This window comes from Clinocottus analis, unplaced genomic scaffold (assembly GCF_023055335.1).
Source record: "Clinocottus analis isolate CAN_PGR_092001 unplaced genomic scaffold, fCliAna1.0.p SCAF_14, whole genome shotgun sequence".
Taxonomy (NCBI): domain Eukaryota; kingdom Metazoa; phylum Chordata; class Actinopteri; order Perciformes; family Cottidae; genus Clinocottus; species Clinocottus analis.
Window position 1 is genome coordinate 14520630 of NW_027175865.1, and position 27841 is coordinate 14548470.

The 27841-nt window shown below is 43.5% G+C and overlaps 1 protein-coding gene across 3 annotated transcripts in view; it reads right to left on the minus strand.

Annotated features, from left to right (window-relative positions):
• Window positions 1-27841, minus strand: part of thrb (thyroid hormone receptor beta) — a 94046-nt gene that overhangs the window by 10175 nt on the left and 56030 nt on the right. Inside the window, exons 2-9 of one of the 3 annotated variants that reach the window (XM_068575232.1) lie at window positions 26104-26170; window positions 14665-14737; window positions 13201-13251; window positions 3005-3105; window positions 2771-2918; window positions 1892-2097; window positions 658-744; window positions 162-308 (exon numbers count right to left, since the gene is read on the minus strand). In XM_068575232.1, the coding sequence (XP_068431333.1) occupies window positions 162-308; window positions 658-744; window positions 1892-2097; window positions 2771-2918; window positions 3005-3105; window positions 13201-13251; window positions 14665-14671 (747 nt within the window). In that variant the 5' untranslated portion in view covers window positions 14672-14737; window positions 26104-26170. Of the gene's footprint in view, window positions 1-161; window positions 309-657; window positions 745-1891; window positions 2098-2770; window positions 2919-3004; window positions 3106-3983; window positions 13252-14664; window positions 14738-26103; window positions 26171-27841 lie in introns of all 3 variants that reach the window. The other 2 variants (XM_068575231.1, XM_068575233.1) reach the window with 2 other exon arrangements.

Consider the following 27841-nt stretch of genomic DNA (forward strand, 5'->3'; position numbering starts at 1 on the left):
GTAAAGGAGAAGACCGTGGACACTTTGGTGATGGCGCGTCACTTAAAAAACAGCTGAAAACTCAGGTTTTCACACGCTTCAGTTGAGCGTCACGTAGATCACAGATTACGACCTTACGTACTCTATAAGTGTCACTTTACCAAACGAGCTGCCGCACTTACCTCACAAAACATTGGCAGTTTTTTGGCAAAGTCCACCACTCGGGTTATGGCAGGGGTGATAATTTTTGTAAACTGACTGAAGGCTTCTATGTCCACTTTGTTTCCTTCAGGCGTATTGACCATGGACGCTTGACCAATTTCCTCGGGCTAAAACAACAAAGAGAGAGAGTGACGGTCAGCATCTCAACCGTCTCCAAAGTTTGAATGTCAAAAAGAAACCGCATGTGGAAAAGTCTATATTACTGAGAACAGCAGCGACCGCAGCGTGACGTATCAACAATTCAAGAGTACGATGAGGAGTGGAAAGTATTCAAAGTCACACTCCATAGTGGAAGAGCTTGAAAGCGAGTGCAGTGTTTGGATGTAGGTCAATATGATGTAACGATGTGACGCATCACTATTTAGCACTCGTATATATCTATTGCACATAATCAAATGTCTTCTGCATGTCAACATGTCGAAGTGCATTCATGCCGATAATCATTCGTGTCCTCACCTTAGTTTCCTTCACCCCCGCTGCACTCTGGTCAGAAGTATAGAATAAATTACATGTTATTTCATTAAGAAGCATAGCTTCCTCGACCTGTTGGATAATCAACAGGAATCGTGAAGTTTCAATGAAGAACCCGTGTCAAGCCAACTAAAAAGAAAACAAGTTAAAACTGAGGACAGATGAAAGAGTGCAGATAGAGAACAGTGTGAGGAGAGAAATTCAGGATGGGTTTCTGTGGCAAGGTTCAGGCTCAGGACCACGACTTCAAACGGGTCCTCAGGAACACTCGACCGCACGGACATTCGTTGTCAATAACGGACGAATGTTTAAGCAAAAAAAAAAAAGAAAAAAACGCGACCATGATGGCACGCAGATTTTACAAAACGGCTCCAAATTATTGTTTTAAAATGTTTTTTCCTAAAGGCGCGAACACTTCTTTACAAAATACTGCGACGAAAGTGCTACAGTGGAATAGAGTATAGAAGTAAAAAGCGTGTAAAGCAACTTATCCGGAAAGTGAACTAGGAAAACATTATAAGTTTAACTATCTTGATAAGTCAAATGACGTAATATTTTGCAACGTTCCGCCCCCGTCACGCAAAACCCCGCGACCGCAGCGGAGCCCTTTGAATCGAACGCGGCGCTTTATTCAACGAGTGCTCGTCCTGATCGAGCCACAGAAACCCACGTAGAGCAAAAACAGTTGAGGCGGGCGTTCGATCTGGAGAGCGGTGAGACTTCACATAGAGAGAGCAAAGGAAATTAGTCAAAAAAGGGGCGAGGTGTGAAATCAAAAGCTACAAACAGAAAGAGAGAGAAATGAAACGGCACAAGAAAAGCAAGTCGTTAGTATTTGCGATTGAGCGTCATCGCTTTTTGCAAAGACGAAATAAGATGTCCCATTATAAATTAGCGCTGCTGCGTTGAACACACTTTTCTCCATCGTCCAGCTAATTCTCCCCACTCTACAAGGAGATACAAAAAAAAAACACATGACATATTAACACGGGGAACCGGGGCCGTGGTGGAAGTGGAGGAGACAGGGGGCATGGGGCGGAAGAGGAGGGGGAGGGGGAGGAGGAGGAGGAGGTATGAGGTGGAAGGGGACTGAAGGGGGGGAGAGAGGAGGAGGAGGAGGAGGAGGAGGAGGTCGGGGGTGGTTTGGATGAGGCAGGGTAATCAATACAACGAAGGCTGTGGCGAGAGGAGCGAGGGAGGGAGGAGGAGGGGGTCTCACCAGAAATTTCCTCTTCTGCTTCCAGTGGTTGCCCTGCGCGTTCGTGGCCATATGGGCCTCAGTCACCATACGGATGAGGTCCCACTCCTCCTGGGTGGGCTCCTGGCGGTCCAACACCGTCTTCTGCTGTTCCTCTTTCCGACGACGCTCCCGGTTCTCCTCGATGAGCTTCCGCTTGGCGAGCCGCTTGCTGTCGTCCAACACCACTGGAGAGGGAAGGGGGGGGGGGGTCAGCGAAAGGAGAAGGGCAAAATGATGAAGAACGATGAGTTTGTGACAGGAAAAAACAGTAGAAAATTGCATCAAACATGGTACTCTTATTAGTCATTAATAGAGAGTTGAGTCTGGTGGACTTTATTTAATTTACAAAGGATTCCTATGGTTATTAATGGTAAAGAAAGTGACAAAATGCCCCAAAAGACGACTATAGCACAGTGCTCCTCTCCACTGTTTTACAGTTAGGCTGCAAATATGACTATTCACTTGTAAATGAATCTCAAAAATTGACCTGTTAATCATTTTTACGATAAACTGTCAGAAAATAGTAATAATCGTCCATCACAGTTTCCTCTCTCCTTGATTTATATGGATAACGATCCGAAGATGTTTACTGTTATGTGTGCCCGGGTTTGACAAGCTGGAGCCAGCAGAATACTCAAAGGAAATGATTAATCTCAATAAAATTAGAATAATTTATTTTCAGTTGTAATGTGCACGGTAAGCACAATTTTGACCAATATCGGACCTCCAAAAAATAAATGACCCATGAAAATATCAAAAAGGCCCATTTTCTCCGCGGGCTCCGGCCCGGTCGACACGTTAACGTCCACAGAATCAAAACAAGCGGGACGAGACGCAGACACAACGTCTCGGACTCACGGTCGGTTGCCATCCCCACCGCGATGCACTTCTTGAAGCGACATTCCTGGCACTGGTTCCTGGTCACTTTGTCGATGACGCACTTCCCCTCGTACTTACAGGCGTAGGTCGGGTTGAGGTTCTTCTGGATCGTCCGCCTGAAGAAACCCTGGAGAGCAGACGGGCAGGCACACACTCAGAAAGACCGTGAAACACCCCCCAAAAAAATTAACAACGGAGACCCGCTTGTGTTACCTTGCAACCTTCACAGGTGATGCAGCGATAGTGGTAGCCCGTGGCTTTGTCCCCGCACACTACACATAGCTCATCCTTGTCTAGGTAACTTGGGATGTACCCTGGAGGGGAAAAAACAAATGATTAATATCAGATTTTATTTGGGGAGAAAAAGAAAAAAAAACGGGTCTCCACTATTTTTCACAACGATTCAAAAAGGCACCGGGGCGTCTGACACGATCGCGAGTTTTCAACTGGATTTCAGACGATGTCGACCAGAAATGTGATGTGTTTTGTTCCCTCTCTCTTTCTTCTATATCCTGTGTAAATACAGTAAGTCAACATTTCCCTTGGTAACGTGCAGGTGCGGCGTCGCAAAAGTCACACACACACACACACACAAAGAAGATTTAAAAATTAGGCCGACTCTCTTAAGTCCATCCGTACGACACCTAATATCTGATCAGCGGAGGCTTCCTGAGATAGCACGGTTAACTAACTAACTAACTTAACACCTGGTCCGGTTTTAAGATTCGGCTTTCGGCTTAATGAGATCAATGTGTTGACCTCTGGCAGACTCAAGGACCGGAGATAACAAACAGATCAATAAACCTTTTGGGGTTTGCCAAGAATCTCGCATCGGCCTTCTGTCGCCTCACCATCAATCAATAAGGAGCCCTGCCCGCCTCCGTCAAACACCCTGAGCGTCAGACGCACCGAGTCCCGCTCAAAGACTTGCCGCCACAGGATGCCCTAAGTCTTGGATTTGCGCTTATCAGACTTAATTCGAAGACGAAGGAAAAAAACAGACATCATTTATTCATCGATCGAGGGGTTATCACTAATCACCAAACGCATCCTCCGTATATGAAAAGACGTGTTCCGAGTCCGAGACAACAACCGCAACGGGAACAATTTCAAATCGTATACCAATAAAAAAAAAACACACACACACTTTCACCAAGAAAATGTGAACAATCCGCAATCCAGACGCCCGTACCTTTCTTGTGCACCTCCTGCATCCACTGCAGGTGTGAGAAGTCAGGTCTGATCTCGGGGAAATACTCAGGCTGGTGGTGGAAATGACTAAGAGGGATCTCCATGCTGCAATACTCGCTCTTGAAATCAGGCGAGCCGCCCGCGTACGAGCAGGAGCAGTGCTGGCCGGGCGGCCACGGCTGGTCCATGAGAGGCGGGTGGTGCAGAGGCGGGTGGTGCAGAGGCTGCGGTTCACAGTACCCGGGTCCCTCGCCCGAGTACATGCAGTGTTCCCCGCCACCCTGCACCGCGTAGCCGCCCATGCCCGAGTGAGGCATCTCGTACATGTCTGGGATGCAGTAGTTCATCTTGGAGAGCCGCAGCAGAGCACCATAAAAAAAAAAAAAATTAAAAAAAAAATGCGGGGGAAACTTTTTTGTTTCTGTGAAAAAAAAATCTGGTTTTAAAAATGTAGTGAAAAAAATCTGGTCCCCCCCCCAAAAAAAAAGAAAGAAAAAAAAAAAAAAAGAGCAACAAGTAACGCCAAAGTTTCCTGGTCTGGATAAAAATAAATACAAAACTTCTCGGAGGCTGACCCTACGTCGACGCACAAGCGTTTCACCCACCAAATCCGCAGACTACACCTCTCAATTGCCCCACCCGCCACCACACGGCCGAATTGGGAAGCAGAGATTTATGACGACGTAGAGCGCTAATCTTACACTCCGCAAATCCTCACAGACAGTGGTGATGTTACAGATTAGGACCTCGCAAGTTGCACCTTCACCTAAGAACAATGAAAACTAAGGGGGGAAAAGCTAAAAGTTCAACTTTATTTTTGAAAAGGCTTTTTTTTTTTACGAGGGTTCTCACGTCTGCAGGAATTGATGGTTTATCTTCGCTACGATACCTTTCCTCACTATTTAACCTTTAACCTTTGTATTTTAACCCCTCACTCATCCTATGGGTATTTTCTACTGAATCCGGAGACAAGCTTGTTTAGGTCAGTGACATATAAGTACTCCGGCCAACTAATTGGGGAATGTTATAACGCTAAGAAGATAACCGCGATTTTAAAGTTTCCTTTAATACGCACCCGGAGTTTGAACCATTAACACTTTCGTACATACGCATTTAGCTCCTACGCAGAATGAAAATAAGAAGCACTGAACTCTTGACAAATAAACGTCTTAACTCAAATAAAAACTAGCTTTTTAAATACATGGGCAAAATAAATCAGGGAATAAACTACAATGTACTTAATCCAATATTGTCGTAAGATGCATTTAATACAATCTGGCGCTATAATTAGTTAAATATTTTAAAAAAAAACTTTAATAATAAGATTAAAAAAACAATGTCAACTCAAATTGTATTCTTTAAATATAAGGAGGTATTGAAGTATAAGTTGTTGTATGTTTTATACTGAAATGCTAATATAAGAGTGTGTTTGAATAAAAATCAATAATGTTTCCCCACAATGAGAGACGCGTTGATCTGGTTCAGATGATAAATCTATTATCCAAGACGGCGGCCGTATTGAGCGGCTTCCTGTTCAATAAAAACCGGATCAGCCTTATGGCGAGGATGTGTATCTGCTGCGGTTATTAATGCCTTCTTCAATAATGTCACAATGCAGACACTTACAGCAGGCTGTTGGATACAAAATAGTTCTGAGACAAACTTTTAATAAAATAAAGATGAAATAAAAACCTTCAGATTAAAAAAAATGTAATGCTTTGAAATGCTTTTTTGTGTTAACGTCACGTTTTGTATAATGTTAACGTTAGTATTTGACCAAACTCATTTAACTGGCCTGTTCATTGTGATTATTATCTTATTAATTGATATGGATGCTTTCACTTTTTATTAGTACAAGTACTTTCACTGACATTTAAACATGTTTATAGGTATTCGACTGATTATCATAAACGCTTCAATCATATTTTCCATCACTGTAAGAATATATGCACATTACAGTATACATTTATAGAATAAAAACATACAAAGCCCTGTAGTGGCACTCACAGAGAAGATGTGGATGATTAAAGGGACTGAAAGAGAGTAGTAACTAGTAACCTCTGAACTACCGACCAATTAAACTGCAGCATTCAGAGTCGACAGGCTAAAGATAAATCATAAAGAGAAGAAGTGATAGGACAAAATGATGTGTGGCCTTACTCCACCATGTGAACGCCAGTGTGATTTAATTATATATTATTATTGAGGATCAAAGAAATGATCACATGCTTAGACGTTATTCATTCTCTGAAAAATAAAATGGTTAGAAATAAACTATATATACTCTTATATATGATTAAAGATGACTATATAAATCAAGAATTGGCAAGATGAGGTACAGGATTAACAACTTTAATGTAAAAGCATTGATCCTGTTGAAACTGACACTGTTGATATATTTCTGTGCCCTTTTTTTTTTAGATTTATTTTATACTATTAGAATTTATAACAATGTTTTTTTGTATTTTCAATTTAATTACCTGAACGTTTAATGTAATTCTGTGTGTGAGGAGGACATGGCTAAAAAAAGCTTTTCATTGCACATAAGACAAATGTCTTGAACCTTGAATGTACTTCAGGTCAATTTAAAAGTTTCTGTAAGACGCTGCAGTTTCACCCTTTTTTTGCAATTCAAATCAGAATATTTGTCTGTCCCTGCAGTCTTCTGAGAAGATGATTTAAAACACATTTCGGGTACGATTTGACCGCGCAGGCACCTGTAATCTGCTTAAAACGACCACAACCCCAAAAAATATCGTGCAGGCTGACGGATCACCGAGAAGCCAGAAGCACGGCATGAACACATGGCGAGGTCGCAGTAAAGATGCGTTTGCAGAGTTGGCTTTAAATTCCCTGCTGCTTGTACTTATCTGAACTCTCGTGCGTCAGCCCGTCCACACGCTCACACCTCGTCCTCCAGGAAAGACGATCAATATAATTGGTGTTCGGGATTCTAAAGAAATCTGTATAAAAAAAGGCTTCTCCTGCGGACCGTTGGCTATGAAAGTCAACATATTTTGAAGACCGTGATCATATTTTCACAACTTTTGCATTCTCATTAATAGGATTTGCACATACAGCGGTATGCAACTTCACCAATGAGAATGAAGTTTATTGTTCATCGTAAAAAGATACGATGACATTAAGTTTGGCGAGAAGGTAAAAATACATTATGGATTAAAAACAAGACATTCAATGAAGATATAAGATATTAAATAAATAAATAAAAGATAAAACTCGTGCATCAATGGATTGGAAGTGACAAGAGGGCTTCGCTCAGTTAATCACATCACTGCATATGAAGTAGATGGCACTTAAATCAACAAAATATTCACTTTTTTTTCTTCTATTTACATTTTTTAAATGTCTGTTCCCCATTACATCGACCTCCTTTAAAATCTCTGGAAAAAATAAGAATGGTCTTTTCCTTTAACTATATTATAGCTGTGAATATGGGGATGCATACGTTTCATATTAAATACCCTAAATTGACAGAGATTGAGCTCAAAGGAAGGTGATTTAAGCATATTTTTAAACATGTCTGTATAGTTTGTGTAACACGGTAACAATGCACTTTAATTAATGTTGACTGTACAAGCTGTGCTGCATGTTTACAGTTTATTAAATGTCACTTTTATTTACTGTATTTAACCATATACATCTGGAAACTTTGCTGTCAGACATTTTTTTTCTCCATTTTATTCAACATAACCACAGTTAAAGAAAGTCTCTTCAGGTTCAGTTCATAATCATCTTTACTCCAAACTCAAGTTACTGACGCTTGTGTCGGCTGAAAATACTCTTATTTTATTTTATGTCATTTTCACACAATTATTAAGCATTTTGCCCAAAAAAAGAAAATGTCAAAGCCAGAAGAAATTCAAATTTCAGATGTCTGCTAATGTAAAATACTTCATGAACAATATTAATGTGGTGTCTCACCTGTGCATTAACTGTTTAGTGTTAGATCGGTGTATACTCAGTATGCTGAAATGCAGGAACAACTGACTGGTCATATGATTTAAAATATCTCAAATGACATGTAAAAGCTTTTTGGTGATTAGGTCTTAATAACGAGTTCACCTCCGCTCTTGAAAATGTATTAATAACTTCTTCCTGGTAAATAATCATATCTATATCTTGTACTACATATGGATAATTACAATACATTTACAAATATGCACAAGTTATACCACGAGTTATACACTGCTGATGTAGAAAGTAGTTATTTCCATGAGGAACAATATGTTTTTTGTAAAGAAAACAGAAGTCATAGTTACATTAAATCTATGGAGAAATGTGGAAATACAATTTTCACTTCAACTGTATTTCTTATGTCATGATCCAGAAGGTGGGCAGCGCATGGGGAAAGCAGCCAATACCCAAAAGACCTAAAGTCTGATATTGTTGTTTATTTACACCGATTCCAACTAAAGTTCAGCCTCTTTATGTTAAAACATGTGCAGTGAAATGCAGCGAGGCATCGTGTGCTAAAAAGACCAAACAATCAATAGAATAGTCTTCCAGTAAATAAGAATCCAAAGACTCATCACAACTTAACAAAGAACAAATGCCTAAAATGAACAGAAATCGGACTTATTTTGTATTTTCGGGTGACTTTAGATTCTCCTCAACGTGCTCCACTGTCTGGTGTTCACCAAACAAACAGGAACTGGCACCGCAACACTTTTTTATTCAACCCAATTCCAGTGGAGTAAAAAATAACTTCTCTTTTAAAACTCGTTCTAAAAACTGACACGCGCACAGACTCTCCACGGATACTCGTAACTGAACATGAAGTACCGCAAATAAAACAACAGACAAAAAAAAGGCAAAATCAACTGTCTCTTTGGACGTAATTGTGTATAAAGTGGATAACCAGGCACACGTGAATGAATCAATGTTTGCTTTATAAAAACCCGTCTGAAGACAGGAGCTTACCGCGGGATTACTGACCCTATTCATGCAATAAGTGGGAGTTTGTGACAAGTGGATGTGAGCAACATGCAGCAGCTGGTAAGAGACGAGGCCCTATGAGGCAAATCTGCTTGCAAAGAGGGCTTGATACCAGTTTAACTTTTTGATGAGGTGGTGTCCTCACCATGGACTAATCTTGTTTGGAGTTTTGACTCACCATACTGTTAAGCGTCCATCAGACAGAGTGTTACGCCTGTCAATACTTTAACAATCTGTTGTCTGAGAGGACGGCGATAATGTTCACGCTGGTCCCGACACCTCAACGCTGTTCTTTTAACCAGATATGTGACGTATTTGCTGCTACGGATGATAAAAAGATGGTTTTTATTTGTGAATGAAGTTATTGAGCTTATATTTCGGACTAAAAAAATGCAGCAAATGTATTATTTTAATGATTTTTTTTTTTTGTTGTTGCACTTTTAATCTTTTTTTTTGTTTCCGAATGATTGATTTTTAAACTGTGTTTTTGTTTCCAGCTACTGTTAGAGGCGTCTGCACACTCAACACGTGATTGAAAGCGCTAGAGGAAAAAAAACAACAACAAAAAAAGATGATTTAAGATTACTCGCACAGAGTATTACTTACTGTTTGTATATCCATTCACATGCTGTACATCACCATGTGCACAAATGCATCACGTTCAAATAAAAACAAAACTCTTCTCAAAAATAGCACAATCTACGATACATTAAAATGCTTTAAATATTTCTCTACTTACCCCGATTGTTTTTTGGTTTTGTTTTTTTAAATCAGTTGTATCTCTTTCCCTTTAACCTCGCTGCACTGAACATTTGTAGGAATAAGATGTCCACGCTCATATTTCAGGCTCCCCGTGTGAAGTTATGCCGCGTCAGTATGAACACATCGTCTCCAGCAGCTGACTCCGGGTATTCCTGACGAACAACAGCCGTGTCTTTTCTAGAGAACCGCGGACTTCTTCCCTAAAAAATGCTTTTCTCGTCTCGCGGACGCGGCGGACACAGTTTCTATCCGGAGGGCACCGCTCCACAGTGACCCTGCAGCCGGATTTTGCCCAGATATATGCCCTCCCTGATTGATTACTGTGGGAGTTCAAAGCAGGTCCTGAATAATTATTGCATGTGCGGAGTCTCTTTTTACCCCGGGCCCTCAATTGACATGATGTGCGTTGCCAGATGTCCCCGGCTACCCTGCGTTACCTGAGGAGGACACATTAGTTGTTGAACCTTTCCCCTTAAAGTTTAGGGTGAGCTCAGGGGAACAACAGAAGGCTCCCGACGCCCGGAGGTCAACGTCCGAGAGGATTATCCCGCATTTTGGAATGAAGCGCAAGAATCTGTTTTGGATGCGGATCTCTCTCTTTTGAACGATGTTCATGTCGCACGCTTCTCTTGCAGGTCCGCGCGCACCAGCCAGTCGCCAAGTGGGTTTCTACAGTTGACGGCTTGTTTGTTTCGGGCTCGTCTGTAGTTTTTACGATGAAGGCTGGAAACGTATGAATATAGTTTTTCAATGACGTACATGGTTGTTTCTTTAGCTACTCATTTTTAAAAGGCCCTCGTAGCGTGTTTAGGAAAAACAAGTATGAATTACTTCCTGGTTCGTCTCTTTGGAGGTGTGTCATAGATATGACATGTAGTCTCACAATTTTTTTTTTTTTTAGGTCCATCTTGACTTAGTACACATTTGTTTAGGTGGGACTTCTCTTACCGAGCCTATTTTGTTTGTGTAACTTTGTGTTACATGTATAGTTTGGGGACAAAGCTGTTGAGCCCTCATCAGGAGACCTTTTCATATCAGGTCACAAGGTACAAATCAAGAAAAAATCAAAATGTATCACATTAAATGTAAAAATCAGGGCTACAATAATATATAATCCCCATGTTCAACCTCTCTAAACACAACTCAAACTAGGATTAGGGGTTAGGGTTTAGGGCGTGACGTAGATATAAAAGTATATTTGGATTTAATTTATTTAAGATTTTATATGATGTGCAAATGAAGTGTTAGCTTTGCAGTAAAAGATTAAAATCCAGACTATGTCCTGTAATTTGTGGTGTGAAAGGTTTCTATCTTGTAAGCCGAAACCACCGCGGACTCGTTCTTCAACGAGTAACCGCGGCTTTGAACGATTCATCAGCGCTGCTTTTGTTCCGCGGCTCGACCTCATTAAGACGTCTGCAGACTCGCCACCGAGATGGAGACGCAACGAGCAAATCGTCACAGCGGAGGTTTCCGCAGACGAACAATCATTGAACAAGATTTCTCCTGAGATGCATAGAACATAAACGGCAAAACAAAGCGGACAAAAAGCGCTCTCCATCCGTTCCTGGAGTTCTGAAGCACCGCATACGATGACTAACGACTCGACTTTAAAGTCAGGACAAAGGCGGACAGCAGGTAGACATGTTGGATTACGCAGCTCAGTTTGAATTTGGGAATTTGTGGCGGCGTCTCCTGCAGCTGAACAGCTGAGAGACAGACCGAGGAGATGATGTCATCGAGAGATAAATGCCAAAGCTGCTCCAAAGCTGCATTTTATACAGCACAGTCCATTCCCATGAAGGCGCAATCAACACGACAACTTACACGAAAACACACACACACACTGTGCCCAGTGGAAACAGGATAGATGTCTATTTTTAAAAAACTTTTTTTTTTTTTAAATGGTACGTTAAGCCCAGCGATGCAAACCAAAGCGGATGGGATCCAAACTGGCACGACTGACAGTGGACAATCCCTCCGGAGCTCATCCGTGAATAAATAACACTCCTTACGCTCAAGATGTAACAAAGCGCTTGCATCTCATTATCTGCACCCCGATGCAAATGCATTTTGGTGCTTATATTTTTTAAAAAAACCCTCCGTAATGGAGAGATATGGGCCATATCGACCGCGTCTCCACCTCCGCCGCCGCCCACTGAGCTGCTGCTGCTCTCTCAGCCTCGTGCTCAGCCCCTCCGGCTGCGTCCCGTCGGTCTTTCCTGGCGAACTACGTGAATGATGCTCGCCGTTTCAAGTTAGTTTCAGATAAAGCAGAGGAGCGCTCGGCAGTTAGCAGGATCACACGAACAGGTTTTCTCCAGCGGGAGCAGAGGGGGGGGGGAAAAAAAGCACCGCGGCGATGTACTGTCGACGTTGATTAACAAGGCAATTACCTCAAAGTCACATCTGAGTCGGTGTTTGTTCTTCTAATCTAGCGCGAGGAGCTAAAAGGAGAAGATAGAGGACACAGTGTGGAAAGTGCCATCAAGAAAATGCAATCCGTACAATTTCCTCGTGCGCCCACCAGACATGCCCTGATATAAACACTTTGAGAAAACCTGAATTGAGGCAATCTGAACTGCGTTGAGCCATTTTGAAAGTCATCGTTTTGTGTCAACAGTCGTCACACAGGACCAGAAATAAATATAGAGTCCATTCCCAGCTGCACAGACATCCATGAAAGAGGCAACACGAAGACGCATCGACGCCGACTGAAGTGTCCTTGAATGCACCGGCAATCAGCGCAGAGTATTTTCAGACAGAGGAAAGCAGAGATAGAGGAGTGGAAAGTTTCCACTGCGTGGACAGACGCTTCAGTGAGCATGTGGCAAAGCAACAGAGTGAGTTAGTAAACGTCTGCCATTAAAGTCAAGTGACTTCAGGCTATTCTGTGATGCTTTTTTTAAACAGGTTTATCCATTTCTTTTAGCACAGAGAGGTACTTCTTCATCTTTAGCTTCAAGGTCTCACATTGTAAAAAGTGAGTTGTTTTTCTATTATGAAGGCAGGTGGAAGTGCAATACAACGGATGCTGAAAGAGCATCCGTTGGAGAAACCGAGCCATTAAACGAGCCTTGTATAAGTGGTCAAAAGTATGTTCATTGGTGCGGCGCCTGTGTGTGTGTGTGTGTGACATCAGCTGACAGGAAGCAGCGATGGACCCGACTGTTGCCGAGCAGAGCGCATTTCAGACAGAGGGTGAACACAGTTATATTCAGACAGACAGTATGAGCAGAAGGGTTTTGAAATGTTAAAGTGTGTCAACACATTCTGGGTAGAAACCCACCAAAGTATAAGCATGAGCCTAGAAATGAGCAAAACATATCTGGAGGCATCTCACAACATTGAAAGCAAAAATCGGAAAGAGGTTAAATCGTAAAACAGCGTCTCAGTTTTTAGCGAAGAGCTGCAGAAACGGCTTGGAGTTCTCCGAAAGATCACCCAGACTGACAGAGAGGAGGAAAAAAAGCAGAGCTGAGAGGGAGGATAAATATTACCATTTTGAATGGCCTCATCTTTCCAGCCGGGGGAGCAATTTTCTGCTGGCTCTAAAATAGATGGGAGAGGCACTTTTTAAAAAATAAAGCTACTTGCTCAGTGAAACAGGTGAGAGAGGCAGACTTGACACTGCTCTTCTTTGCACATCAAATCAAAAAGGATTCAACAATCAGACGCTCATGAAACAAAAGCAGGTTAACGTGAGCTAAGCATCACAAACATCACTTTGTCACAGTATGTTGTTGGGAAGCGAACGAGGGTCACCGGGTTCTCCTCCTCATGTGTCTACACTTAAGCTCGTGTCACTACGCCGAGGTCAAAAGCATGTGCGACGGCTCAGCGAGGTCACCGGGAACAGCTAATTCCCCCCCCCCCCCCCTCCCTCCCTACACAGTAAATATGTTAGGTAAGCAAATGCACAGGACTGTCTGGGGACAGACACCGGTACATCCTGTAGTTTACGAGCCAGGGGGTCCTTTAAACTGCTTTTCCTGTGCGTGACTGGGGTTTACGTTGCTACAGTGCTCAGAGCGTAGTAAATGGCGAAGGGGTTTGGAAAAATGAGGCACAGAGGCTTTATAAGTTCAAAGCGAGACATTTTAACTCTCAAATCAGGGAGGCCATTGAAGAGAAAAAGCACTTTATATCTGTTCAATAAAAGGTTGTGTTTACCTTTTCCACGTAAAAAATGATGTCTTCTTCATTTAAACTAATGTTACGTTCCCTCGCACCACTCAGGAGGAGGACACCGTTCGCCGCCCGTGACGGTAAGCAGGTCTTCTGCTCGGCGGCGACGACCAACCCGGGAAAATAGAAGGCGTGAATCTGTCTGGCGCCCTCTTCCCGCGATCAGCGGTACAAGCTGTGCGCCATGTAAAGCTGGCATTATGTCACGTCAGAAGCAGCTGGTTGGGACTAGAAGGGCCGCTAAAAACCTGCGTGGAAAGTTAAGCTCTCGGGTTCACTCTCGACCTCGGAGGAAGCGTTCGACCCGGGTGCAGTGACGTGACTCGCACAGGAGCGCCGGCGGCGGTTTCATTTGTCATTGAATGGTATATGCATTTAAACTTTTTCTCGATTCTGAGCACTTCTAGACGTCTTCCGAGTTTGGTTTGAAGAAAGTCATTGGAGACGTTGGAACGAGCAGACAATGACTCACGCCCGCGTAAAGGCATTGTGCCACTGATGATGTGTAAAGGGCCCGTTTACATTTTCCATTCAAACTGTTTATTTTCTAGATGCGTTTGAGTTCGTTTGAGTTCTCGGGTTTAAAAACACGCAGAAAGATGAGCTTCAGTGTCTTTTCCTCACCTGACAGGGATCTAATTCAGTGGAAACGTTGTTTGATTCGAAAAGGCCACGTTTAGGTTGAGTGAATGTAGCTTTAAATATCAACTATAGAGCTTCATTGGGAATAAAACCGGGGGGATTGAGGCTGCGAGTGTGTGTGTCAGACATCTTACCTGACATACTGGTGGGGTTCAAGGCCAAGACGTCATCCTCAGAGCCTCCTCAGACATCTGGGTACCTACCTAGCTGAACACAGAGCCAAGAAACCATCAATCACTCAGCTCATTGCTTATATAATAGCCGGCAACACTTCAATGTCAAATATTTAAATCATGTATTTTTGTACTCGCAGCTTGTCCATCCCTGCTGTGCCTTTTTAACACGCAACTACCGTTGTGTGTGTGTGTGTGTGAAGGGAAAAGTGCCACTAATGGGATGTAATTAGCCTCTTCAGCTTGATGAAACAGGTCAGAAGACGTGTTTGATGTCTCTGTTTGCATCTCACAGAACATTCAAGGATGCAGATATGTCTGTGACGCCTAATCAAAGCTCTCACACACACTCTGCTGGTGATGGATGACATCTAGTGGTCAAACATGGAAAACCCGTTTACATAACCTCACACACAGCAATTGTTTTGGAAGTAATAAATCCGAGGCGTTGAATGCAGACATTTTATTCTCGAGGCCTGATGGTTGTCTTTTTCCTCTGCTGCACTCTGAGTGATAATAATGGAGCAAAAATGTGTTCAACTTTAATCAGGCAGACGCTTCGAGGCAAAGCAGAGTGTCTCGCAGTGACAAATGATCAGGAACACACACACACGCACACAAACACACACGCACGCACTGGAGTTGCATGCATGTTACATTCTTACTGAGTATGACAACATGCACACGACCACGTTGGGGTGGATTTCAGTCCTGACAGAGTTAACTCAATAGGGAAAACACAGTTTTGTGTCTGCTCCATAAAACCAGTAGAAGAAGAGAGCCAGACCACACCTCTACCAGTACCATACAGTACTTTTAGTAGCTGTTCTGGAGTCGGTGTGTCCCGGGGACATCCAGCGGGACAGCCGTTAAACACAGCAGCCAGTTTAGTGACCGAAAAGCCTCGAGGCAAATGCAGCCAATTCTTGGGAAAATATTAGCTGCCGTTTAGCAGAGGGGGTAACTGACTGCAGGGTGCAACTTTAGTGGAGATTCAGACTCAAAAGCGATGATTAGTTTGTCTTTTTTTTTTGTTGCTCCAATTGCAAAGTTGAATAATAGAAAGTCCGCAGTCTAGAAAAGTGCTCTTGCAGGGATCTTTTGTGCAGGCTCACTATTAAAAAAAAACAAAAAACGGTTGAAAGCAACAGACTTAACATCCAGTACATTTGGTCAAAGAGGAAGAGCAGAGCGGCAGGGCATGGACGCGCCTGTGGAAACATTGAATTTTAACAGCAGGGAAAACATCTCGTCACTGCGGACAGAAAGTAGACCTCTGAGAGTTCCCCAAAATACCTTTCAAGACACACCCGACAGACGAATAAGAGAAAGTAACTCAGGATTCCCACGTGAAGTGCTAATGCCACAGATGGGGTTAGTCTCAGTAAGTCTGGACTGGGTGTTTAGAGAAAAGATGACTCGGCATTAATCCAACGTAGGTCCTAAAACCTTGTGACTGTTCTTTTAAACTTCTATTCCCTTTCTAAAATATTATCGTCCCGTTCCACAAGGCGTACACTTCAAGGAACATCGTTTGATGAAAGTCTCTTTCGGTTGTAGCTCCAAGGCTTTTTCTCCCTGGAACGCTGCAGCGTATAATAATCCAGATCGTCAGCATTTTTCATCACGTTGAATCTAGTTACAAAAAGGCACAAGAGCCATTTCATGACAAAAAAAAAGGAAAAGCTATCCTATAAATCTGATTTTTTTTCCCCCCCTCACAGCAACATTTGAGACTTTACAGTACGAGGGTCATTCAATCAAAGTACAAACACAAATCATCACAGAGGAGCAGATGAAAATGCTTTGTACCTCTGCGTCGATCCAAAGACACAAACCTCATGAAATGAAGCCGTGAAACAACCTCATCGCGTGTCCTCGGCTCACCCAGTCTTTACTGTTTGAGCCAGCGGTTCTCAAACTGTGGGGACCCTCTAGTCGGGGGAGGCAGAATCTTTAAAAAAAAATAATCCTTTATTAATCCAACAGTGGGGAAATTACCCTTCCTTAGTAATTCAAATGTTGCCCCTTTAAAGAACAGAATACAGATGTAAGATCAGCGTTGAGCATGAATCGAGAGCGGCCTGCAACCCCGTTTTAAAAAGATTTGCAGAGGAAAGCAGGTTCCCCGCAGCCACTAATGATGAAACATGATGGAGCACATATCTGCACTAATTCGGTTTGTTTGGGACAGGTTGCACGCTAATGTTATTGTCTTGTAGAGATATTCAGTGCAAAACGGGTTAATTGCAGCCACAATAAGCTATTTTGGGCCAAATATTAGTAATTATTTTGCACAGACATAAGTTAATTTGCACAAACCTTTTTCTTCCTCCTCCATAAAAAGTTTGACACCCAGTGATTCTCAAACTTTTTTTTTTGAAAATAAGCAAACCAACCACGACCTCCATTTTGTAACTTAGCCCGCGTTTATAAAATCTCACAGTCAACAAGCTCCGAATTTACAGCTTTCATAATTCCTCTGCACTGGAAGAACAGCTGGCTTGAAAAGCATTACAGGAAACTATGATTCGGTTTGCTGCTTTTCACCCTCGAGAGCATTTATTATCCAGACAACAGCTGGGGGAGGAGGCCCGAAAGCTGGTTCATCCATTCAACAGGTTTCAAAAGCTCTAATGAGGCCACAGACAGACAGACAGACAGACAGACAGACAGACAGACAGACAGACAGATGCTCGAAGATTTTCTGGCTGGAACAAATGTGAAGATAGGTGGAAGGAAAAAAGGAGCAGTAGTGCACATAGACACGGACGGAAGAGAGGAGTGATTGCAGGTCGTCGTCGGAGGTTGGGATAACAAAACGCAGCAGAAAGAGAGCCGATTGAAACTCCTCACGGGGACGTTTTTATCAGTAGCTCATATCTATATCACGTATTGACTGAACGAGTTGCCTGCAGGCGAACAGTTGGACGGGAAATGAGCGTCTCCTGATCGCCGGCCGCTCTGATTTTAATTGTTGCTTCATGGGAGAGAGCCAAAGTATTGTCAATGCAACCCTTCCCAAAAAAAACGCATTCTTCATTTTTATTTAAGGGGGAAAACAGTTTTAAACCTGTGGTTCACTTTGTGAAGAAAAACACCAAACTACTCGATTTGGTTTCGTGAAAGTTTATAGTTTGGGTAAAAATAAGTTTCGTTAGGGAACTCAAGTTGCGTACGTAACGTTAAATAAAGCAACGCTGACTCGTTGGTTTCACACAGGACACGAACAGCGGCCTCCTGGGTGAAAGTCCTTTAATTCCCCCTGAGTACACTGCATTTAATTTAATTTCCGCTTGCATTTAATTAATCTCTGAATACACCGCAGTTATTTGTTATGTATATGTTTCTATGCATGTGTATATATGTATGTGTGTAGACCACAGGTATATGTGTATATAGATGTATATATAGGTATATGTATGCGTATATATGTATGTGTATATATATGTGTATGTATATATTCATCTCATTTGATTTCATTTGCTTACATATATATATTTAATTCTCATTTTTGTATATATCTGTTATCTCTGTTCCTGTTATTATTTATTTGATTTGATTTGTGTGTTTAGCTTAGTTTCTTTACTTCATTGGATGTCTGTAGGTGTGGGATGCTGCTACTCTGACAAAAAAAAATCTCCTTGGAGATTAATAAAGTACTTTTCATTTTCATTTCATTCATTCATTCATGTTCGGCCTCTTCCTCCACCGCGGCCTCCTGCGTACGAGGATCTCCAATGACTGTGATTAGAAAAGTATTCGCGATGCATCAAAAACAAACTTGGTTTACTTAAAAAACGTAACAGAGGATGCAGTATTGTCGCCTGGGAGCGCCATTAAGAGACCAGGCTGATTTAAGACCGTCGTAGTATTTGTCAGCTTAATTTAAAGATGATATAGTTTTATGTTTTTGTCCACCGCTTTCAATTATTTCAACCGCATTTTCGGAGAACTCGAGATTCATTTATTTCAGTTTAAGCTTTCCACCCGACGAGAACCAGTGGATGATTCCTCAAAACCCAATTCAGCGTTACAAGGAATTTATTAATGGCAACAGGGCTACCACTAGATAAAGTTAATGTTCAGAGTCATGGATCAGAGACAATCTCAACACAAGGTCCAGGTCACGCGATCGCAGTCCGACAGTAAACTCCATGTCTGTGTTTGGGCAACTGAAGCATTTGGTTGAGCTTCAAGATGATCGTTACATTTAATAAAAAAAAGGCAAAAGGAAATTGCAAGCAAGTAATACCTGGCATGCTACTTCATGCTCTATCACTTAACATTGGCCCTAGATGCTAGTTGGGACGGTGGGCTGCATCAGGTGGCTTTAGATACTTCCTGCATGAGCCTTTTGCTGTGGAGAAGAATTTAAATGGATTTGCTGATCTCTAAGTCAGGTAAATGTGCCTTTGGAAAACGCTGCTTGGGCGTAACGGTCGGCTTCTCTGCTTGTGTTTTAGAGTCTGTGCAGGCTGTAACCTTTGATGAAAGAACACTGGTGATTCAACCGGGAGAGTTTCACGCCCACTTTGACCTTGGAAGCACTTTGACTGCCAATCCACCGACAACCACGTGATGACGGACACAAAGTGCTTTCTTCACTTCCTGAACCGGCGCCGCCCGTCCGACCCTCTCACACTTTATTTGAATGAGTCGGTGTTCGTTTGCCTCTGTAGAAAGACATCGCCGGAGCTGAAATAGGTTCATGTCGCTGAATCTAGCCGTGAAAACAAGAGCGCGTCAGAGAAAAGCCAGTTAGAGGTAAAACAGTCGACGCCACAGCGACGCTATCTGGTCTCAGGGAGGCAATCCAGGACACATCCTTCAGATAGGAGGTCCACAGATGGCAATTTATTTTGGAAAGGGGGCGACAAATCATGCAGCCGAGTGCTTTTTTGTGGCTCTCTAATTGCCATTTCTACACATTAGTGTCCCAAATAAACAAAAGTGACAATAATGGACTTCCACCGCAGGCATAAATTAGCTGCAGTGGAAATGAGCGGGGTCACTCCAGTCCACCCAGTTCCCTTTGCGTCGAGCTTTTGCCTTCTCCACTTTCCCACTTGCTCCATAGGATTGTTTTCCTTTATCATCCCCATGTTGTATCACGGCGGTCACAATATCCAACGTGTTGTGTGATCTTACTGCCGACAGAGGAAACTACACCAACGTTACCACGCGGGAAAACTCTCATTTCTTCTCTTTTCAAGTACACACAAACATGCTGTGTCAAATTTAGAGAAACCTCTGGGGTTTCCTCCCCGCCGATGACAACACAGGAACACTGCTCCAGGAGCTTTGGTGCGTCTCCCATTTTGTTTGTTTGTTCTGTATGTGCACATATTGATTTTTACCCTTGACTTTCCTGGAACAGCCGGGAGCTCAAATGGAGTCCTGAAAACCTCCTTTTTTTTCTTCTTCTTCTTCTTCTTTGAGCAAAGTGCTGAGCAATTTATACTGCAGCCTGCTGCTTACATCCGGGGGCCGTGAAAGGTGTGAGTCATGGCGTGTACGGTGGGGCGTGTGTGTACATGTGTGTGCATAAGCTAACATGGAGCGGCCTTCAAACCGGCCTCGGTTAACCGTTACACAACCAGATGCTGCTGACGCTCTTTATACATGAACGCAGCTCAATAGTCTACGTTGCTTCAAGCGTCTTCACCCCCAGCACGCAGGAGACACAAAAAGTACCGGTCTCATTCAGTACTGCTGTATGATTACATTTAACTAATATGAAATATATAATGCAGTTTTTTTCATCTTGAAGTTGTGTTTTTTTAATAGACTAAATGATTAGTTCAGGTGTCTGTTCACAGTCGACAGCAGCCGATTTTTGATTATTTATTTTTTGTGCTTCATCTGATTTGGATGATCGTCTGAGTGAATGTACGGGAGCCCGCGGGGACAAAGATTAAGAAAAGGCAAAAGCCAAAATACTAAGTGAGTCATTTTAATAGTATCGTCTCAAGACGTTAGTGACTCAGTTTGACACGGACTGTCCTTGACACTGATGATGTGAAACACTTCCACTTCAAAGACTCAAGGGGTCACCAAAGCCGGCCAGTTTCAGATTTTACTGGCAGCAACTTTCCACTTAGCTCTGTCTGTCTCACGCGGATTCTTCTTTTACCGCGACTGCAGCAAAACCTCTTGATCTGCAGTCGGAGAGTAAAAACCCTGATTCACGCTCTCACCGTTTCCTTCACAGATTACACAACGGCAAACACTCAACAGACTGGGACGCCGGGTCGAGTCTTTGTGGGCGTGTTTGTGTGCCTCGTGTCTGGATTCGACGCTGCAATCTCACGCTGTTGGGTGAGCACTTCCTCCTCTACACCGGGGCATTTCATTTTCTCCGCCGCAACAGCGACCACATCCTGCCACGACGAGAGGCGAGAGAACACCGTGTACCATGCGCGCTGCTGTTATTGTCGCAAATAAAACACGACAGTATGACATAGAAATGTAAACTCCCCAGCGCGCCCTGCGTTACCGCGCGCACTCCCCGCCGCCTCTTCGACAGCATGAGGCACATACGATGGAGGCGACGCAGTGTTTGGCAAATATCACGGATATAAATAGAGAAAACACGCTGACGCCATGATACTGACAGAATTCCCCCCTTTTTTTTTTTTTTTGGGGAAGTTATGAGATTGTGTGAGGATGTAAAATGCTCGCGGCGTAGAGATTTTGACAGCTGTAGCCGCCACTCAACCATTTTGGCTTTTGAAAGGCTGTGACACAGCTACACACGCCTTCCAGTGGAATCATAACAAACATGTGTTGCAAAACCTCAGACACACGGCAGCTTGTATTAGAAAAAAAAAAACACAGCACGGGGATGTAACTCACGTGTTTGCGGCCTTGAATGGGACTGGCTGTGTCGAGCAAAAACTAGTGCAACCACATTAGATCTCAGGTGAAGGATGCTCTGAATCCCTCTCATCCCTCTTTACGTTCAACTCGAGTGCCGCGGATACACTTGACCGCGGCAGTGTGTAAACACACAAAGGAAGACCTCCAGCCGGACCGTTTGTGCCCGTTATCTGTTTGATTCACATGCTTTCTTCAAATGTCAGCGCCGGCTTTTGTCGATATGAACGAAGGTCAACCGATCTTTGAGAGGGGGAAGCAGGAAAATACAACGAGTCATCAGAACGAGGCCGTGAAAGAACTCAACATTCTTTGAGTCAGACATTAAGGTAATGAAAAACACATTTGTGTCAACATCCCCTCCACCCCGACTTTCAAACTGGAGGAGAGTTTCTCTCTGACTAATGCATTGTTTAGCTTCCACCGGAGAGCGATCTGCGAAGCAGCCACAGCCAGAAGGAGAGGGCCGATGAATGGCCGGATCAAAGGTTTCGCACTCACCACCATCACGCTCCCACGTCGGACTCTCAGTGAACGCATCACTCATACGTCTTCCACTCTTTAGTTCAAAGGAGGAGCACAAACTGACGCAACGCATTCACAGGGTTTCACACACGTCAAACATTTTCAGGACTTCTGCAAAAGAAAGAAATAAAACGTCTTCCATCGTAGAGATTTAAACTCATCATTCACACTACGTGGTCAAATGTACCCGCAGGATCATCCTCTGATCAGCATAAGATCACACCTACTCCACCCGAGTGGTTTCTAGGTATTAAAGTGACTCAGAAGTGACTCAGTACAACCAGATGTTCATGGTGCGCTCTGAGGAACAGAAAAGGTGAAAAACAAACACGCATAAAGGGTATAGATGTGAATATGTATTCATGAATCTGGAAGTAAACAACGGTCTTTTGTGAATGTGAGGACTTTGGGTAACCTGTATTTTTTACAGCTGGACCCGATTTAGTCATGCTTTTTGTGTTTAAGTGACTAATGGGGACAACAGCATGTGTCAGCGGTCCGGTTTTGAGAGAGAACGCCGCTAAACGGGCAATTCCTCACCGTCACCCTACGTCCAAGAGGAGTTTTAGTTTTTGTCACCGACAAGCTCAGATTCTTAGGAGAAGTGTCTGAGATCAATATAGCAGGACCCGAAAGAAACAAAGAAATACATGTCTTACATTTGGATTTTTGTTTAGTCAGTCTGTCCGGGAACAACAAGCACTTTTAGCGGCTGCAGCGTACTCAATACTCTTTATTCTCTAAATGTTTTGTACCCTTTAGTCACTTTGATGCAGAAAAACACGGTCCAGGTGAAAAGTTAGCCGTTAAATCGGGAAAGAATCTGTGAAGAACAGTGTCATACGTAACAATTCATTCTTGGCACTGCCGAGCGTTTCAAATATATGGAATCATTATTTTTGGAAGATAAAACTTTGGTCTCAAGAGAAGAAATCTGATATATGTTGTGGCCAAATTGGTAGAAGGGAGAGTTTATGTTTTAATTGTTCAATAATTGCTGAACATCAGCTTCTGGGCTCGTATATGAACAGATCTCAACACACTAACACACACATGTTTATGCTACGTTTATCCCAGAGCTTTCACTCCTATTGCATGGCCTCCCTCAACAAATTGGACTGGCTTGTGTGTCATCGCACGCAGAAGAAAGCTGTGAGATTTGGTTTATATTAATATTCTATGATTCACATGTGTCAACGTTCGGGCGTCCACATACAACTGGACTAAGTAGCAATCTATAAAATATAGCATACACATTGAAGGATCTAATTCAAGTACAGATAACACTGTAGTTTTAGTGTTTGTACATTATTGCACTACTACTACTTCTCCCTTCAATTCCATTTATTTTGCGTAGCCCAACATCACACATTTACCTCAGAGGGCTTTCAATGAATGCCTCTTTAGACTGTTGCTTTATACAAACAACAATGCTGCATTCAGCCGTGATAAAAAATGAAGGAAAAAAAAAAGATGGCTTTAGTTGTTTTGAAAACTCAAAAAGGGCATCACAACATCGGAGTCTAAATATCAGCCGATCTAACGGGCTTCACCGGCGTCCTCTGCCTGCATCATGAATCGACACCGGCGAGCAGCGGTAAACAACGCTCGCGGCTCTGACCGTGACATGCGTCTTGTCCGAGCTCCGCATTCAGATAAGACTCCGTCTTGATCCGCCGACCATTATAATTAGAGCCATCTAATACTTTATTTACGAAGCGGCATCAAACTGTGCAACGTGATACAGGTGCATCATCATGGCAACTGGTATCACAAAAAGGACAGCAGATGGTGTTTTCATTAAAGAATTCAAGCTGATAGAAGAATCAACCGAATGACTTTGTGCCCGGGAGTCTGCGGTGCACTTATCATATTACATTAAGTTCTCTGGCTGCAGGGGGAGAGAGAGAGAGAAAGAGAGAGAGAGAGAGAGGGAGAGAGGGAGGGAGGGGGGACGACGTACAGGCCAATGTCAAAGAGGACCGCTGATACACGGAGGGATATCTGATGCGTTTTGTGCTACAGCGTTCCTGTTACAGTGTTCCTGTTACCGATCCATCACCGGCGACGGACGGAGCCGAGCGTGTCAAAAATAATGCATCGGTAGTATTACAAGCAATAATCCATGCAGCGCTGTAACGACCGGCGGGGAGAACACAGTCATGACGAATGGCTGACAGCTGGAGCCGACGAGTCACCTGCAAGACTCGTAAATGATGTTTGGCATCGCCGTCGCCGTCATTACACTTCAGCTCCGGCTCATTTTCCTATTTCATCGCGTGCCGAGGCCTCTCCGTTTTCCCTCTGACATCTGCTCTGAGCTGCACGGCCGCTCTGTTGGTCTTCATTTTTTAATAAGCCGTCACATATATTTCCCCTTCCTTGCGATACGCCGAAAAACGATGCTGCTCCTGTCCAGATTGATAGTAACGCGAGCCTTTTGAATGTAGCGGCTGTCTTCATTTCACGGTCACGACAATTTCATAATTTTTTGGCGTGTGTTGCTCTTCTGATTAGCTGACTTTAAATCAAATCGCAGTGAGGTTTTGATGCATCAGCTGTTTGAAAAAGGTGCTGAGAGAAGCAAGTTTTCCACAGTTCCTGAATGAGCAGCAGCTTTAAAAGCCTGTAGGGGAAGCGTTTGCATTACGTGCTTTTTTTTATAGCCGGCATGCTGTTCTAATGCGCCCATGTGACGTTAGCATTGACCTTTGATTGAAGTTTAAACAACAGAAGGCCCATCGTGTTCAAGCCCAGTAGTATTTTAAGACATCTCTTTGGGTAAACTGCTCTTTTATACTTAATATCGTACTACCTGACAGTATGATATGCCATCATACATCAGCTAAATGCGGTACTGTGACAGCTAAACAAGCAGGACTTGAGATATGCTAACCGCCACTGAGCTACTTCATTTGTCGGGGCAGACTCAGAAACAGTCGTTGGAAATGATTCATGTGAAAACCGGGTTGATTTGAAAACTGTTGATGGTTTGCTGTGATAAACTTCTCATCCAGAGACTTCGTGATCTTCATCAGCAGAGGTTACGTTGTTGTCTCTCACTACGCGGTGGAAGAAACCGTAACGTCAGCGTTTTATTCATAATTTGGAAGATGGGACTTTGAGTGCATTTTAAATCCCCCAAAAGTTATCCGGTACGTTCTCTACTCCGTCATATGAGCAACCAAAATGGTTATCAGCTGCTTTTCTGTCAAAGAAATGTGGAATTTCTGAAAGTAAAATCAAATATTTTTTTTGTATTTTTTAAACTGAGAGGATGAAACGTCTGCGTTCAGTCGGATGTCGAGAGCGGCGCCTTTCATTTAAACAATGAGCAACTTGAAAATCATACTAAATACTGGAACACAGACTCAGCTCAACATCAGTAAACAGAAAACACAATGTCTATGAGTTGGAGACGTTGAATTCCTCCTCACATCTACAATTTTGACTCTAATTCCCGAGGAAAACCATAACATTTCCCTAGAAAAAGCGCCGAAAACACAGCCGCCAAGTGGATCTTGAGGTGAGATTGACAAACTTTTCAAATGAACTTTTAAGCCAACATGGAGGAAAAGTCCTCCGAGTGCTCGAAATAAAATACAAAAAAAATGACAAATTCTCCCACATGAAGCAGCCTTATGACAAAACATGCAGTCTGCTTCTGCTGCTGCTGCTGCTGCTGCTGCTGCTGCTGTCAATCCCCAAAAACAAGACACAGAGTAAACACACAGATCCCCAGTCTGGCACATGGTGGTTTAGCCTGGATCAGGACCAAGATTTAAGCTTCATTACATTTACATCACGACTCGCCACTGCTAGATCCTGGTTTTCTCTCTGCGTCTGCGTGCATGTACGTGTGTGTGTGTGTGTGTGTGTGTGTGTGTGTGTGTGTGTGTCTTGGCCACAGCAGGGAGGTCGAGTGGGGAGAAACGCTGCATTGGCAGGCTGCAGGCCTTTCTGTCTGTGTGGAATTGAGCAACATGAAGGTCTTACCAGAGGAAGTGGAGAAGTCTGACTCCACGCAGCGCTGAGGAGCTGCTGAGCTCCCCAAGAGAAACACCTACAAAAACACACACACACACACACACACACACACACACACACACACACACAGTCAGAGTCAAGCTAATGAGCAACGGAGACAAAAATCACAATCCAGCTACGATAAAACCAGTTGGTCCTCTTCCTCAGGAAGGCTCGAGACACATGGTGCCATGGCATCAAAAATGTTTTAAACTTCTCAAGAAGATCCGAAAGCCTCGCTGGGTGAGGGCAAAGACATTAAAAACACACGAAACCTCATTGTAATCTTACGTAAGTCAGAATGGGAACTTTAACAAGGGAGTAAATGTGTCACAGTGAAAACCGACAACAGTTTTAATGCCTATTGTGCTGAGTGTGTGCGGCAGGATGTAGTCAGAACACTACATCCGGATTAGATGACCTACTTGCAACACAACCCTCAACACAGCAACTCCCACAGCGGCTTTAAAGTAACCTCTGGCGGTTTCCACATGTGGTTGCCGCCACAAAAACTCCCCCACCCCCTCACCTCCACGCTGCACAAGGGCGGAGGAGTCCCAGTGTACATGCATTTTCCCCTTTGGACCCTCAAATAGGCCGATATATCTTTTTGTGCGCGCCAACGACACTTTGGAAGGAAAGCCGCCATAAATAAAGCAACGACGACAAAACAACATGTGCAGGGAAGCAGAAGTGCTCGGGTCGGGAGTCTGGTGTTTTGCCCAAAAAATAAAAACATTGGGAGCGATGTGGAGTTCACGTCGAGATCTCAAGGGAAGCCGAAGAAAGAGGAGAGAGAAAAAACAAAAACAGGAGGGGGTTTGATTATGGTGAGAGCGAGAGAGGAAAGCATTTGTTTATGTCATTAATGGGCCGGTCATCGCTCTCCGACAGACGGCAATCACGTGTAATCAGCCTTAATGGACTCTAATGGGAACGCTTTCCCTCCCACTACGCCGGTTCCCTCGCACTCCTCAACCAAGGTGTCCACGCACAGACGAGTGTGCATGAGGACACTCACACACACACACACACACACACACACACACACACAAATTCATCTGGGGGGAAATGCAACGCCGTGCTTTTCTTCTGAGTTATTGTTGTATTAATACTGTCCGTCCACAACGGCACAACATAATCAAGTCCTATTTGTGCGTGATGCAAATTTACATATCTGCTTGTTCATATTCTCTGCAGGTCTGATTTGCATTCATTCATTTGCTGGTGAAAGCTCAGTTCTGACTTCTCCCGCTCTCCGTCTGCACTCCTACAACCTGACAAACCTTCGGTTCGCAAAGTACTTTTGCAGTCTCGGCCATCGTCAGTCATGAGAAAAGTCCATGCGCCTAACAAACAAATCGTGACCACGAAGCAGTGGCGCCTTAACTTTTTTGGGGGGTTTCCCCCGTCCCTCGCGCTGGAAAGCTCGTTGCACTATTATGACGGCCGAACGCTGCGAAGGTCAGACTGCTTTTGAGCGATGCAGCTGCCGCATCGCAGCAATTAGGACTCATTACGCAGGTCCAGATGTGGTGACGACAAATGACCGGACTGTCGAAAACCCCACAACAACGGTGCTCGCGACCTCCGGATGCTACGTAGCTAACCGCCTGTTTGGCTGTTGGAATTGAAGTCACACGACGTCTGTGCGTTGGACGCACTCGAAATAGCACATGAACACCAGTCAATGTATTATATTTTGGCT